Here is a 13,138-nt window from a genome sequence, read left to right as displayed (position 1 = left end):
GATGTACATTCAATGTTCTTTTCCTTGTCTTTTTTAACGAATTAATTTCAACTATTAACAATTAATATATTAGTTATTAATATCAAATATTTATAATTAATAAATAAGTATTGTTAAAATAGATTCATATATAAGTAAAATTTAAACTCATAATATCTTAATTATGAGATCTCAATTTTACCGACTTTTACCAACAATGTAGATTCAATGATTTGATTCAATCTTTGTGTACATTTTTCAATCATTCAAATGGGAAGTGGAAGCTCATGATTCTTGCTCAACTATTATAATGCAAGAATTGCATACCATGTTGAAATTTTTAAAGGGTGAAATGGGCATGTGAGATTTTGATAGTTTTGAGTATATTTTAAAAGATTTATTATTAAATAATAAAATACCCAAATAAGTCAAATTTGAATTTTATTAACTTTTTTAATTAGAAATTAATAAAATCATATTTGTTCTCTTAATTATTTGAGGAAAGCAATAATGAGCATTATTAGCCCATAAAATGATAGATAAAGGATTGTCTAGTGAGGAAGGTCATGGACTCCAATGTACATAATAATTACATGACCTTTTCTTTTTTTTTTTTTTTGGAAAGCTATAATAATTACATGACTTACTCACACGATTGTTGCAATTTTTTATTCAAAAAAGATTAATATATTATGATAGTAATCAAATTATTAAAACTCATATGCAAATTGTGATCCACCAACATCCCTCCAATCACATATCACATTTTTTTTATAAACAAATTTTATTTTGTTATAATGGCCCACAAATTTTGTTATTTATAGGGTAAATTACATTAATTTCTCCTGATATTTTGATATAATTACAAATATATTCATGTTAGATAAAAAATTATATTTATCCTTCTTAAGGTTTGTTTCGTCTTACATTTAACTCCACTGGTAAGGTTCCGGTGAATTTATCACATGTTATTCTCCCTGATAAAAGTTTGACTATGATTTGAACAACTTTTCAGACAAAATGCCCTTTGGACCAAATTATAATATTTTAAAATATTGAGGGGGTTAAATGTGATATTTATCTTTTTTGCTAAATTAGCCTTTTTCATCCATTAAATTGTGGAGACTATCTTATATATTAGGGTGAATTACATCCACAACTCCTGAGGTTGAATATAATTACAAATACATCCTTCTTAGATAGGAAATTACATTTACCCTCCTAATAAAGTTTTGTTTAAGGAGTTTTTAGTCTTTTTGAAAATTAATTTCTTTTTCCTGATAAATGAAGGGTATTTTTGTATATTCACACTTTTTTTTGCAATTAATTGTAATATTTTACAAACCTTAAGGAGGGTAAATGTATTTTTCTATCTAACAAGATGTATTTGTGATTATATTAAATCTCAGGGTGTGTAGATGTAATTTTCCCAAATATATAAGGTAATCTTCGCAATATTTAAAGGATAAAATCAGTTAGTTTAGCAAATATATGTATATATATATATATATATATATATACATATTATTTAAGTACAATTTATGTGAAATCATATCATCTAACTCCCTCAATCTAAAATATTACAATTTGGTCCAAAGAGCATTTTCGTTTGAAAAGTTGTCTAAAAATCATAGTCAAACATTTTATCAGGATTTCTGGGAAAACATATGATAAATTCAATGGAACACTACCAGTGGAGTTAAACATAAGATGAAAAAAACACGGAACAAACCTTAAGGAGGGTAAATGTAATTTTTAATTTAATAAAAATTTATTTATAATTATATCAAACCTCAGGAGGTGTTGATGTAATTCACCCTATTTTATATTATATATAAATTTTATTTCTATGTATAAATATATCAAAATTTCATTTTTGAATAGTGCATGCGAGCTACTAAAATGATATGGAACAATATATCAAGAAAGTTTTAATATCTTTTCTAATCAAATTGATATTTTTATTCTTCATTTTTTATTAATGTTTAAATTTCTAGAAGTACTTCAATAACACACAAAAGAGTAAAAAAGTTAAAAAAATTGATTAAAAAAAAAAGAAAATATGAAGGAACTAAATAAATAACTATTTTAATAACAAACAAAACCTTTTAACTACACTTACATTTTAGCGTAAATTATATCCTTTGATATTAGGCCGAAATATATAGATATTTTCTTTTTTTTAATAAATTTACAGCAACATTCTCTGTTAGCGTAATGCTTTTTAGGGGATGTAGTTTTGTCTCAAAATAGAGGGTATAGTTGTAATTATAATTATAATCTCAACGAATGTAATTTGACAAAAAATAGAGAATCCTTGCATATTTTATTATAATTTCAGTGAGTATGAATGTAATTTACCACACGTTTTATGGAAAACCTCTCATTCAACCTCAATACAAGTATATATATATATATATATATATATATAATATTTATTATTCTTTTGCAAATAAATGTGGATGAATAAATTTATATATAATAGGGGAGAAAGTTAATACTAAGAAATACATGGGCGGATACGCAATTTTTCACATAATTGGGGTGGCAAGTGTAATTTACAAACCATATTGGGGAGCGGCCAGGAGCCTCACCGTTGGCCCAGCATGCTTTTAAGGAAACAGCAAAGCTGCCATTCCCTCACTTCACTTCTTCTTCTTCCATGATTTTCTCACCATAAACCAAACTGATAATTCTTTCTTCTTTATGGGGGCAATTCCTATGATTTCTGGGTATGCCTTTCTCTCTGTTTTTGTTGGTTTTTGTGTTCAATGTAAATGTAATGATTTATATGTGATCGATTGTTCTCCTCAGAGAGAAATTGAGAAATTGATTTATATATGTGATTTCATGCATGCTTATGTTTTGTAATAAAAAGGGAAGATTTTGAAGCAAAATCACACACTTTGCACACATTTGATCATGTTGTGATCGGTTGTTGAGGGCTAGCAAGAAAGAGAGAACTATTTGCTTTTCGTGATTCCAAGTTGATGTTGGAGGATTCAATGCTTGTAATTTCTTACCCTTTGAAATCTATTTATGGTGGTAAAAAAGATGGATGGGAATTCCTGAATTAATATGCAATATTGATGAAGCTCATTATGAATCTTCATGGCTTATACCGTCTTATATGTTTCACCATTTAGATAAATGATCACTTAATGAGATTCCTAAAATTGCATACCGCAAGCACTTGGTTCTTGTTTCTAGAAGTCCAGAGATATATAATTGGAGATTTTATGAATGTTTTGAATCTTGAGTTTCATCGTATTTCAAATTAGTTTCCTTATACAAGCTCGGACCTGTATTTGTGGGATTGAGTACCGTGCTATATAGAGAAAATTTCTGCTGCATACTTCACAAAATTTGAAAAGAATATCATCTCTGGGATGACAGAATCATTTGTAGGAATACTTGTTTACCTTCTTCCGCGTTTCTACCAGTTTGATGGAAGTTCATATTAGCTGTAATTACTTATGATTTAAAGCATTTAATTTACCATTATGCTTCTTTTTAATGTGAGGTTATGCTTTGAAAATATGCAGTCTACTGATGATATAGCTGGCTGTCATCACTACAAGAAGAGGAAGAAAATGTCAGCCCAAAAACCACAGGCAGATGTTCCAGAAAAGTGTATGCCCAATGAGGTGGAGCAAGCTAAGGTTCTTACTTTACCTTTATTCCAGTCATATATCCATTTGATTCTGGAGAATGTTTCTTGTACCATTAAGTTAAGGGACATTACCATCTATTGTCATCTTGATTCGTGCAACGATCACTGTTCTTGTGTGTATACTGTTGTTTTGCATTTTGGTGTTTCTCCAGTCACTCCTTTCCTTCACTAGAACATTCTTATGATGCTAGTTTACCAATTGATTATTTCCAAGCAGAAATGGTGTTCATATGAGATGTGGTGAAGAATTTATGTCTTAGAGTCTTAGGAGTGAAATCAAGGGGCCCTCTTTTTTGAAGTGGATGGAGGAAATGAACCTGGAGGGTTTATAAGAGATTTCCGGAACTAGGGTTATGTTTTAGTTGAAACAGCCATTCTGTACTCCGATTTGTACCTCTTTGTGATATAGTTAATAAATGTGCTCCTGTTTTCCAATGGATGCAGCTCGATTTTGTGGTACCCATGTAAATTTTGTGTATGTTCCTATTCTACGCTCGCAATCTGTGCTTGAATCATAACAAAATACATGTCTTTGACCAAATATTTTCTTATTATTGCTACTCATGAAAATAGATACAGAACTGATATTCTGGTCCAAAGGGACTTGCTTTTTTCCTTGGCAACAGAGGAACTACTTTCCTTTGATCATGAATTTTATAACTTGTACTATTGAATATGGCATGATGCTTACATGGAAGTGTAAGCATGAAATACCGGCGACATGTAGGCTCTTCGAGGTTGCATCAAATAGTGATCAATCAATTGCTTTGGTTCAGATTAATGAACTTAGGAAGTTGATTAGCCCTGTTGCAAATAAATTCCCTTGTCAATGTTCCGATACATCAATACTAAGATTTCCTAGAGCAAGGAATTTGAATACAAAGAAAGCAGCCAAGATGTTGAAAGAGAATCTCAGAAAATTTTCTAGAAGGTTTAGCGTCGAATAATCGCTAAAGTTACTAAATAAGCAGTCATTAAATCAAATAGGAACCAAACATGTTTCCTTTTGGAGTATAAATTTAACTCACTTGCAATTTTTTTGTCTGTAGTCGGTCTGGACATTGTTTTACTTCATACAGATGATAAAGCAAAACCATACATTCTTCATCCAGAAGCCTTAACCTGATATTAACACATTAACATTAGACGTGATAGTCTTTTCTTTCGGTTCTTGTTGATTCAGGATGGATTTGCTCAGGAAGCTGAGACTGGAAAAGTTTACAGGGCCAACTACCGTGACAAATATGGCGGGGCTGTGCTAGTCATGAGACCTGGATTCCAGGTAGAGAAGTTCATTAAGGTTTTTACTTACGAGAAAAGAATCTGTGGTAAATCTGTTGTTCTTTGTCCGATAAATGTTGGAATAATCTCATTTCAAGCATCAGTGTACAATGTTTAGTCTAGACTAGTTTGGTAGTTCTTTCCATGACTTGTCTTCTATGTGTCAGAATACAAAAGCTGTAGAAGGGCAAATCAAGTACTTGGTATATTGCATGGAGAGTGCTATATCGGACCTAGATGAAGATGGATCAGATGGTGTGGTTAATCGACTTTGAAAAGTGGAACATGTCTTGCATATCGATGAAGGCAACTCGAGAAACAGCTCGTCTATTTCTGGACCATTACCCTGAGAGGCTTGGCATCGCAATTCTGTACAATCCCCCAAAAGTCTTTTGAGTCCTTCTGGTTGGTAGGTCTCGACATACTCTTCATGTTCAGCATTTTATGCGAGGCTTGCTTTTGATGACGTACATCCCTTCTATATGAATAGATGACGATATTTGGAAATTTGATAAGATGTAAAAATGTTCAATTATTCTGCATTTGATCCCGAAAGAGAGATAATTATAAGATTTTTTCTAACGCAAATTGGAATTTGATAAGATGTTTAAATTTTGCAATTTTTCTGCATTTTATCCTGAAAGAGAGATAATGATAAGATCTTTTGTGGGTTTTTATATACACAGTGGTTCTAAATTTCATCCACAAACTTGTACTCAGTTGGTGAAACCATTTCTTGAGCTTAAGACGTACAAGAAAATATAGTTTGTGTACTCAGATCAGCCTCAGAGTACAAAGGTAATGGAATCTCTGTTTGACATGGACAAATTGGAGCCGGCCTTTGGTGGGAAAAGCAAGGAAGGCTTCGACTACGAAGCTTATGCCAAGCTCATGAAAAATGAAGAGAAGCAAAAATCCAATGCCAAGAACTCCGGTGATGCACTACCGTCCGACCAGATGAGAGCATCACATTCGAAATACAGGACTCGGATTTTTTGATCTCGGATAATAGCTCTGTTAGTCTCTGAGAATTCAACATATAATTTTGATGTAGGTTCGGACTTGGACGGTCATGAACGGTTGCAGCTCGACTGCATGAGTAAAATAGACAACAAGATCGATTGCATAAATAAGGTCGACCACACCCCTAAGGTTAAAAACTGAAGTGATTGCATTGGATGGGGGAGGTTTTGCATCCCATCTGCAGAAATTTTGGTCCCACTGGTCTGAAGCAGCACCTGAGTAAAGAGTACAAGGTACAATCCAAGTTCCAGATTTCCAAGAATGCTTATTCGAACTTGTCTAGATAAAGTCAAATTCAAGATTGCTTGTCCTGATTCATGGTAGTTATTTTCCACATTCTTCAAGGAATCTCTTCCCTCCTGTTTTTATCCAGACAGAGGGGAGATTATTTTCCTGCTTATTGTCCTAAAATTCTTTCAGGGACTATCAGGAGATACTTACATCTATTAGCAATTTTCTATATTAATACGATCGGTAAAAGTAACCGATTATTACATTTGTCAAGTGATCGATCAATACACGAGTTATATATCAAGTATATTATATTTATTATATAAATAACCTAAATTTGTCAGACTTAAAACGTCAATATATTTTTACATAATTTTTTTTATTCTTTTTTCATATCACATGAGTTAAATTATATTTAACCCGTTTTTCGTATCGTCCCTACGGACATAGTCCACGTTTTTTAAGTTGAATTAGGAAGAACAACATGAAGCACGCCATTTTTGAAAGTTGAAACAAACGTAATCAACTCTTTTTCATGTTTTCAACACTTTACAATGCCACAATGTGTATTCTTTCCTACATTTTCCATCTTTAAACTAAAATTACTTTAAAACTACTAATTTTGTGGCAATTTTATTTATATTGTTATATCAATATTTCAATAAATTGAGCAATATATCAATTACTCACATTCATATTTGGTGGCATTTGAAACATGACCTCAAACTCAGTTATGATATATTTCCATTGACAGTTCTAACTCAAACTGAATTTGGTTGGATGACAAATACGATATAATTGAGTTGTGATCAGTATATAATTAAAAAAAAAAAAGGATTGTTACATTCCCCTCCTTTAAAGTTTGGTGTAGTTACATATTAACCCCCTAATGGTATGAGAAATTACATCTAGCATCTTTAAAGTTTGCTTCCATCTAATAAATAAATCACTCTATTAATCAAAATTCATTGAATTTTACTGATATTAACAAAATAAACTGAATGTCAAGTGATATTTACCTTCAATTGACTAATTATTAACTCATTGCAGGTCAAATAATTTTTTTGGACTAAATTACTCTTAATTGGTGAAAAATATACCTCTTCACATGCATTAACTCATAAAAACGTATGAGGCTAATTTGGTTATAAAATGATTAATTTGACTTTAATAAGTCAGTAATAAAGTCAATTGGATTAATATAGATTTTTTTCTTAATATCAGCAAATTCAATGAACTAACGCATGAAGACATATGAGAGTAATTTGGTTATAAAAAGATTAATTTGACTTTAATAAATCAGTAATAAGTTAACTGCATTAATATATATTTTTTCTCAATTTGTTTTTTATTAATATCAATAAATTTGGTAAAATTTGACTAATGAAAAATATTTATTGTTAGACAAAAACAAACATCAAGAGTGCTAAAATCATCTACACGCCTCATGAGAGAAAAATATAATTATTCTTAAAAATAATCAATTATACAATAAATATATTATATTTATCATCAGTAATATCATATTATAAATATATTACACTTTTTGGAATCAGTTTGATTGTAAGCTATCAGCTTTTGGTTAAGAAATTTCGATATTTCCATTTAGTTTGGTAGTTGACATCTATCCTTTTCCACTTGTACAAAACCCCCACAATTTCATTTCTCCTCTCTCACTTCCACTTCACCTACCAACACACAAACAAGGGAAGAAAAACCAATGGCGCTCTGGGAGACGCTAACGGAATCGATCAACCATTACACGGGCCTCTCGCCGGCGGCGTTTTTCACCATACTGGCTCTGATGTACGTCACTTACAAGGTGGTCTGCGGCATGTTTGTTGCAGCAGATGATTACGCCGCTGTCAAGAGAGCCAATGAATTTGCCCTCCGCGAGCCCGTGCAGATGGGCGATGTCACCGAGGAAGAGTTGAGAGCGTATGATGGCTCCGACCCCAGCAAGCCCTTGCTCATGGCGATCAAGGGACAGATCTATGATGTGTCTCGTTCCAGGTTAGTGAACGCCCTTCAAGATTGTACTTCATTTTTTAGGTATAGTTGTAAGATTCTCTCCGATCACCGAATTAGGAAATTGTAGCGCTAGTGTGAATTTAGTGTGAGTTCTGTGTGGCGATCCTCTGTTAAGAATAGTAAAAACCATTTTTTCCCCTCTTTCTGCTGTATTTTTTATATATCACTCGGATTATATGTCATCTTCAGGGTGACAACTTTGGATAATTCTATGTACAGTGGGTCATATGATCCTTTTTCCAAGTTGCGGAAGGTGCAATATGTGTGATTTGTGTGGTGCACGCAGCTACTAAAACCACATATTGAGTTGTTTATTGAAGTGAGTGTTGTATAGAGTTAGGGGGATCCAGTTTGTGATTATTTTCACATAGAGTGGGATGGGGCTATCACCTTGGTGAAAGAACAAAAATCTGATATTGGAACCAGGAGTTAAGAGTCGAGTCCGGCATGAGAGCTTAAATGGGAGAAAAATACAGGACAAATATTTTATATTACAATTTTGAGAGGAACACCATTGTTCTCTGAATTTGGTTCGGTACTCGAGTAATCTTCTGATGGTAATGTTATCCAAGAGTTCTTCTCCTGAGTTGTAGTTTATATCTTGCTTGGATAATGTGTCTCCTAGGCTGTGATGCCATGTTGTATGCTGGCTAGGGGCATTTTCTTTGTTCTCTCACTTCAGTATAAGAGCTTTGGTTTCTTGTCCTCATATTATGTACTTAGAGCCATGGTGCTATTCAGAAATGGATTCTGGTAAACCGGCTTCCTCATTTCTGAAATGCGCATGGAAGTAGATGGTTTTGAATCATAGGTCCAATTTATCAGTCTTGATGATCAGCTCTATCAGAGATACTAGGAATTCTTGGGTCACCCAACTCTTACATTAATAGGATCAGCCACATGCTGGTAGCTGTTGGACATTTTAATCAATGCTCAGGCATCGCAAAATTAACCACTGGTAGCCCCTCTCCACACTCATGTTTTTCTTATGAAAATACAGGGCAGCAATGTCTTACTGCAGATGATTTTGTGCTTCATGTACAAAGTAGTTGATTGAACTCATCTGGGAGACTAAATTCACCCTTGTGATTAATTGTTCTATTGAGCCCTGCTTTATTTTCCCCATTAGTTCTCTTGTGTTGCGCCTATACTTAAAATTTATCTGAACTGATGTATATGCATCTTCTTATAACAAGTTCAATCAGATTCTTAAGTATTCTGATGTTAGTGCTATTTGTCTCCATGTAGTATCACAATACAAACAAGTCATTGTCACTTCCATCTATTTATTGAGTTGCCAAGATGTTCTCTTACACAAATAATAATAATCACATCATGATACTTCTCCCTATGTTGGTAAGACTGATATGATGGAATTACTCAATGTTATGGCAGGATGTTCTATGGGCCTGGTGGGCCATATGCACTGTTTGCCGGTAGGGATGCAAGCAGAGCCCTGGCTCTCATGTCATTTGACCCTAAAGACCTTACTGGAAACATCGAAGGTCTGAGTGCTTCTGAGTTGGAGGTTCTGCAGGACTGGGAATATAAGTTCATGGAGAAGTATGTTAAGGTTGGACAGCTAGTTTCCAAAAACACATCAGAGTCCAAAGAAACTGGAAATGAAAGTGAAGCAAGCAAACACGCGGAAAATAAATCAGAGGAAAAACAGAAAGAAGGACATGAAACGCAATAGAAGATATCTATGGCTTAAAACTTTTCCTTTTGCTGGAAATATTTGTTGCTGGAGGCCCATGCTTATGTTTTGAACAGCATTATAGTCTCTTTGATCGTGTAAATTTTCCTGCAAATAGAACGTCCATGTGAACCTCACTGCTGTGCTATTTGTACTATTAAGGGATCAAGTACTTAGAAGACTTTGAACTGATGGCTGTCGAATGTTAATAAAGGACTGCTATTTGGGTTTGGATTCTTTCTTTATTTGGATCCATAGTTTCATTATAAGCAGGTTATTTGATAAGATAAAAGCTATAGGAAGATTGATGCGTGTCAAAAGCCCAAGGCTTTGCAGGATTTTACTTGTTTGGTCATTTACAAGGAACTTTTAACTTCAGAATCCTTGTATTTCATGGACTTGCAAGTGGTACAAATACAATCACCAAAGGTTCTAGTAAATGGATACCCTAATTCTAAACATTTGGACTCTAGACCTTATTTGTTTTAGATTTTAGACCATCTGCAGGGAAAAATCAATACTTAGAATGCTACCCCAAGCTTGCGGAATAAGGAGAGGAAGGAGTTCCATAAAACATCGATATGGAGCAGTTAGCTTATGAGCAATATGAAAAGGAAATTCACATAAAACACATATACATTAGGGTTTTAACGAAATGTGTTATAATTGAAGCAAAGTAAATAATGGAATAGGAAACCTCCAGCAGGAAACATAGAGATCTTTTTGTGTTGTTTTTGGGTCTTTGCGGAAGGACATTTCCCTCATATTGATCTACCTAATTTTTGTGTATGCATACAATTTGATTGATTAACCCCAAAAGGAAAGGTATGAGTGAAAGCGAAAATGAAACTGATCCAGCTTATTTGAGGAAGATCTGAGCGTGTTTCCAAAGGTTTCTTACTGTTGAAAACCATAGATCACCTAATATCAAGCGGATCCATCAGTGAAGTACATTTCAGCTAACAAAAGCGTGAACATGAGGAGAAAACTACAGACTACAAACAAATGCAATCTCCATTATAAACTCAAAAATGTTTGCATTGGCAGCACAGCACATCCAACCAACAACAGATATTATAGAAGGCATAGGCTGGTCTAGATCAGAAGGGCCATTCACTTTCTAGATCTTTTTACTCGCTACTCCTGCAAAAATTTCAAGTACGACTCCGAACTTAAGAAGTGTGTGTCAATGATATGCTTTCAGAGGCATCAAGCTGCTCATATGAAGATGCACAAAATTTCATAAGGTACATTTCCGAGTTGTATACCATTTGTTCTTTGCTGCTTTATGATTGTGAATAAGCTCCAAGTTGTATTGCCTCTCTCTCTCTACGCTCCTGACACCCCTTCTTCTTATGTGACCTGCATTTTTAATTTCATAATAACACCTGAGAATCTTCAGGTACTGAACAACAGAGCTCTCATCTACCTTTAGCTCTTCAAAATTTCTACATATGCAACACCAGGTACCAAAAAGCACACACATAGTTTGCACTATAAAAGTGGGGCTTCATCAAGGCTGATATCAGCTATATAAGTCTACAACTTTAACATTGATTACAAGTTCCACCACTGGAAAAGAGAAAATGTTAAAATAGATCTCCACCAAAGTAATTCAGTCACAATTCAGGCTGAACTTAAATGTCATTAGATCATCACTTGTTGACTTTATGCCTACCTGAAGAACATTTTATTGGAACTTGTCTAATCTATTGAACTGGCAGCACTTTTTCACATTTGGGACTCATCAAAATTCAATTTTGGTAAGCATCGTAACATAAAAATCTAAAAAAATCAGAGGTCTTAGAGATTACTTGTTTCTTGAATTGTAAGAAGCACTCTAAATTAGCCTTGGTGCTTTTTCCCCTCTCAAATTTTGGACATGCACCATGAATTATTCTTCTTTTATGTTGGAGAACTTTCTATCAGACAATTCAGTGACAAGAGAGCATAATTTAACTAGGAAACCATAATCTAGGGCAGTAAGGAATTACCAAATGTGATTTCATATTGCTAATCTGAAATATGCTTTATCATCCGATCACTAAATACTAGACGCCCAAAGTATAAAAGAACAGCATGGATAACTTCCTTTCTTTAGACTACTGGGTTTATCTTCTCAACCAAATAAGTTAAGCTTAAGCATAATTCCTTTAGTTAGTATCATTCCATAAGTTACATTTGCACATTCTCTTGTTTTCATGCACGATTCTTGCTGTGACTGAAGCCAACATAGGAATGCCCCGCGCAATGTATAATGAAGTATAAGCCAGGGAAGTGAAATTAGGCTCAAAATGGGGAATTCTATTGCACTTTAAGTATGATTACATTTAGATCACAAGATATATCTTCAGGAAAGCTATCAACAGGAAAATTTAGAGTCAACAAACAACAGATCAGACCTGCAAAATGCAGATAATTCTTTGATCATCCCTGTACGAAATGGGGCGGAAGCTGTCTCTGAGCAATTACTCCATTGCCGAAAGGCATTCAATGCAAATCAATGTATCTGTGTTTCCTAATCCGCAAATTCCATTTACCAAAGGCTAAGTCAGAACATCATTAAATTCGTAGAAGCCCCAACCAGAAAAGGCTCCATTAACAGTCTTGTCAAGAAGTAAAATATGACCCCCAAAGTAATTGAAATAGGAAGTGCTGGTAATGCATGACGACAAACAGCCAGCAATATCAGAGTACATCCAAGTCCTGATATGATTGCAAGATAACAAGCATAAACGGTCATCAGATCATACATTGCCGCCCTTCCAACAAGCACACTGTAGAAGATAAAATCCCCCATGCCAAGCTTTATCCCCCTTGCATTCATTTCTTCCATCTCCATGGCCTCCCTCTCATTTCCTTGGGGCACCCTATTTACATCACTCCTATTGTCGACATTGTTTCGGCGCGACCACGTTTCTGTCAAATCCACATCTCCGATCAAAGGGGCTGTCTCCCCTTGATCTTCCCTCACATCCTCAATCTCACCCCCGTTAGTCCTCTCATTTTCCCCAACTGCAATCACAAGATGCTCCCTTTCCTGTATCTCAATCGTTTCATCAGTATTACCATCCGTCCATATTTGCTGTAATTCAACAGAGCCACTATTATTATCACCACTCATCCCCAACCCCGCTGCTACCAAAAGCCCCAAACTTGAATCCCTAGCCCCAGAATTCCTCCCTACATTAGGCCTGGACTCATAAACCAATGCAGGCAACTCC

General features: G+C 34.3%; 2 protein-coding genes and 1 pseudogene across 2 annotated transcripts in view; 2 read left to right on the top strand and 1 right to left on the bottom strand.

The window, feature by feature from the left end:
• On the top strand, positions 2,586-5,535 carry LOC105155773 (annotated as a pseudogene).
• LOC105155772 (membrane steroid-binding protein 2-like) lies at positions 7,818-10,155 on the top strand. Its single transcript, XM_011071720.2, has 2 exons — positions 7,818-8,200; positions 9,614-10,155. The coding sequence occupies exons 1-2, from the start codon at positions 7,908-7,910 to the stop codon at positions 9,912-9,914; spliced, it is 594 nt and encodes a 197-aa protein (XP_011070022.1). The 5' UTR covers positions 7,818-7,907; the 3' UTR covers positions 9,915-10,155.
• The window catches only part of LOC105155770 (presenilin-like protein At1g08700), a 3,029-nt gene continuing 798 nt past the window's right edge, over positions 10,908-13,138 (bottom strand). Inside the window, 2 exon segments of the mRNA XM_011071717.2 lie at positions 10,908-11,276; positions 12,317-13,138. The exon segment at positions 12,317-13,138 is cut by the window's right edge and continues 10 nt beyond it. Of these exon segments, the coding sequence (XP_011070019.1) occupies positions 12,466-13,138 (673 nt within the window). The 3' untranslated portion in view covers positions 10,908-11,276; positions 12,317-12,465.

Source organism: Sesamum indicum, linkage group LG2 (genome assembly GCF_000512975.1).
Source record: "Sesamum indicum cultivar Zhongzhi No. 13 linkage group LG2, S_indicum_v1.0, whole genome shotgun sequence".
NCBI classification, from domain to species: domain Eukaryota; kingdom Viridiplantae; phylum Streptophyta; class Magnoliopsida; order Lamiales; family Pedaliaceae; genus Sesamum; species Sesamum indicum.
This window is presented reverse-complemented; position numbering and strand designations above follow the sequence as displayed.

Excerpts from the sequence above, each read along its gene's own strand:
- LOC105155772 (XM_011071720.2), top strand. The coding sequence starts at position 7,908 with ATGGCGCTCTGGGAGACGCTAACGGAATCGATCAACCATTACACGGGC. Across the intron at positions 8,201-9,613 it reads TATGATGTGTCTCGTTCCAG|GATGTTCTATGGGCCTGGTG; the intron begins GTTAGTGAACGC and ends ATGTTATGGCAG.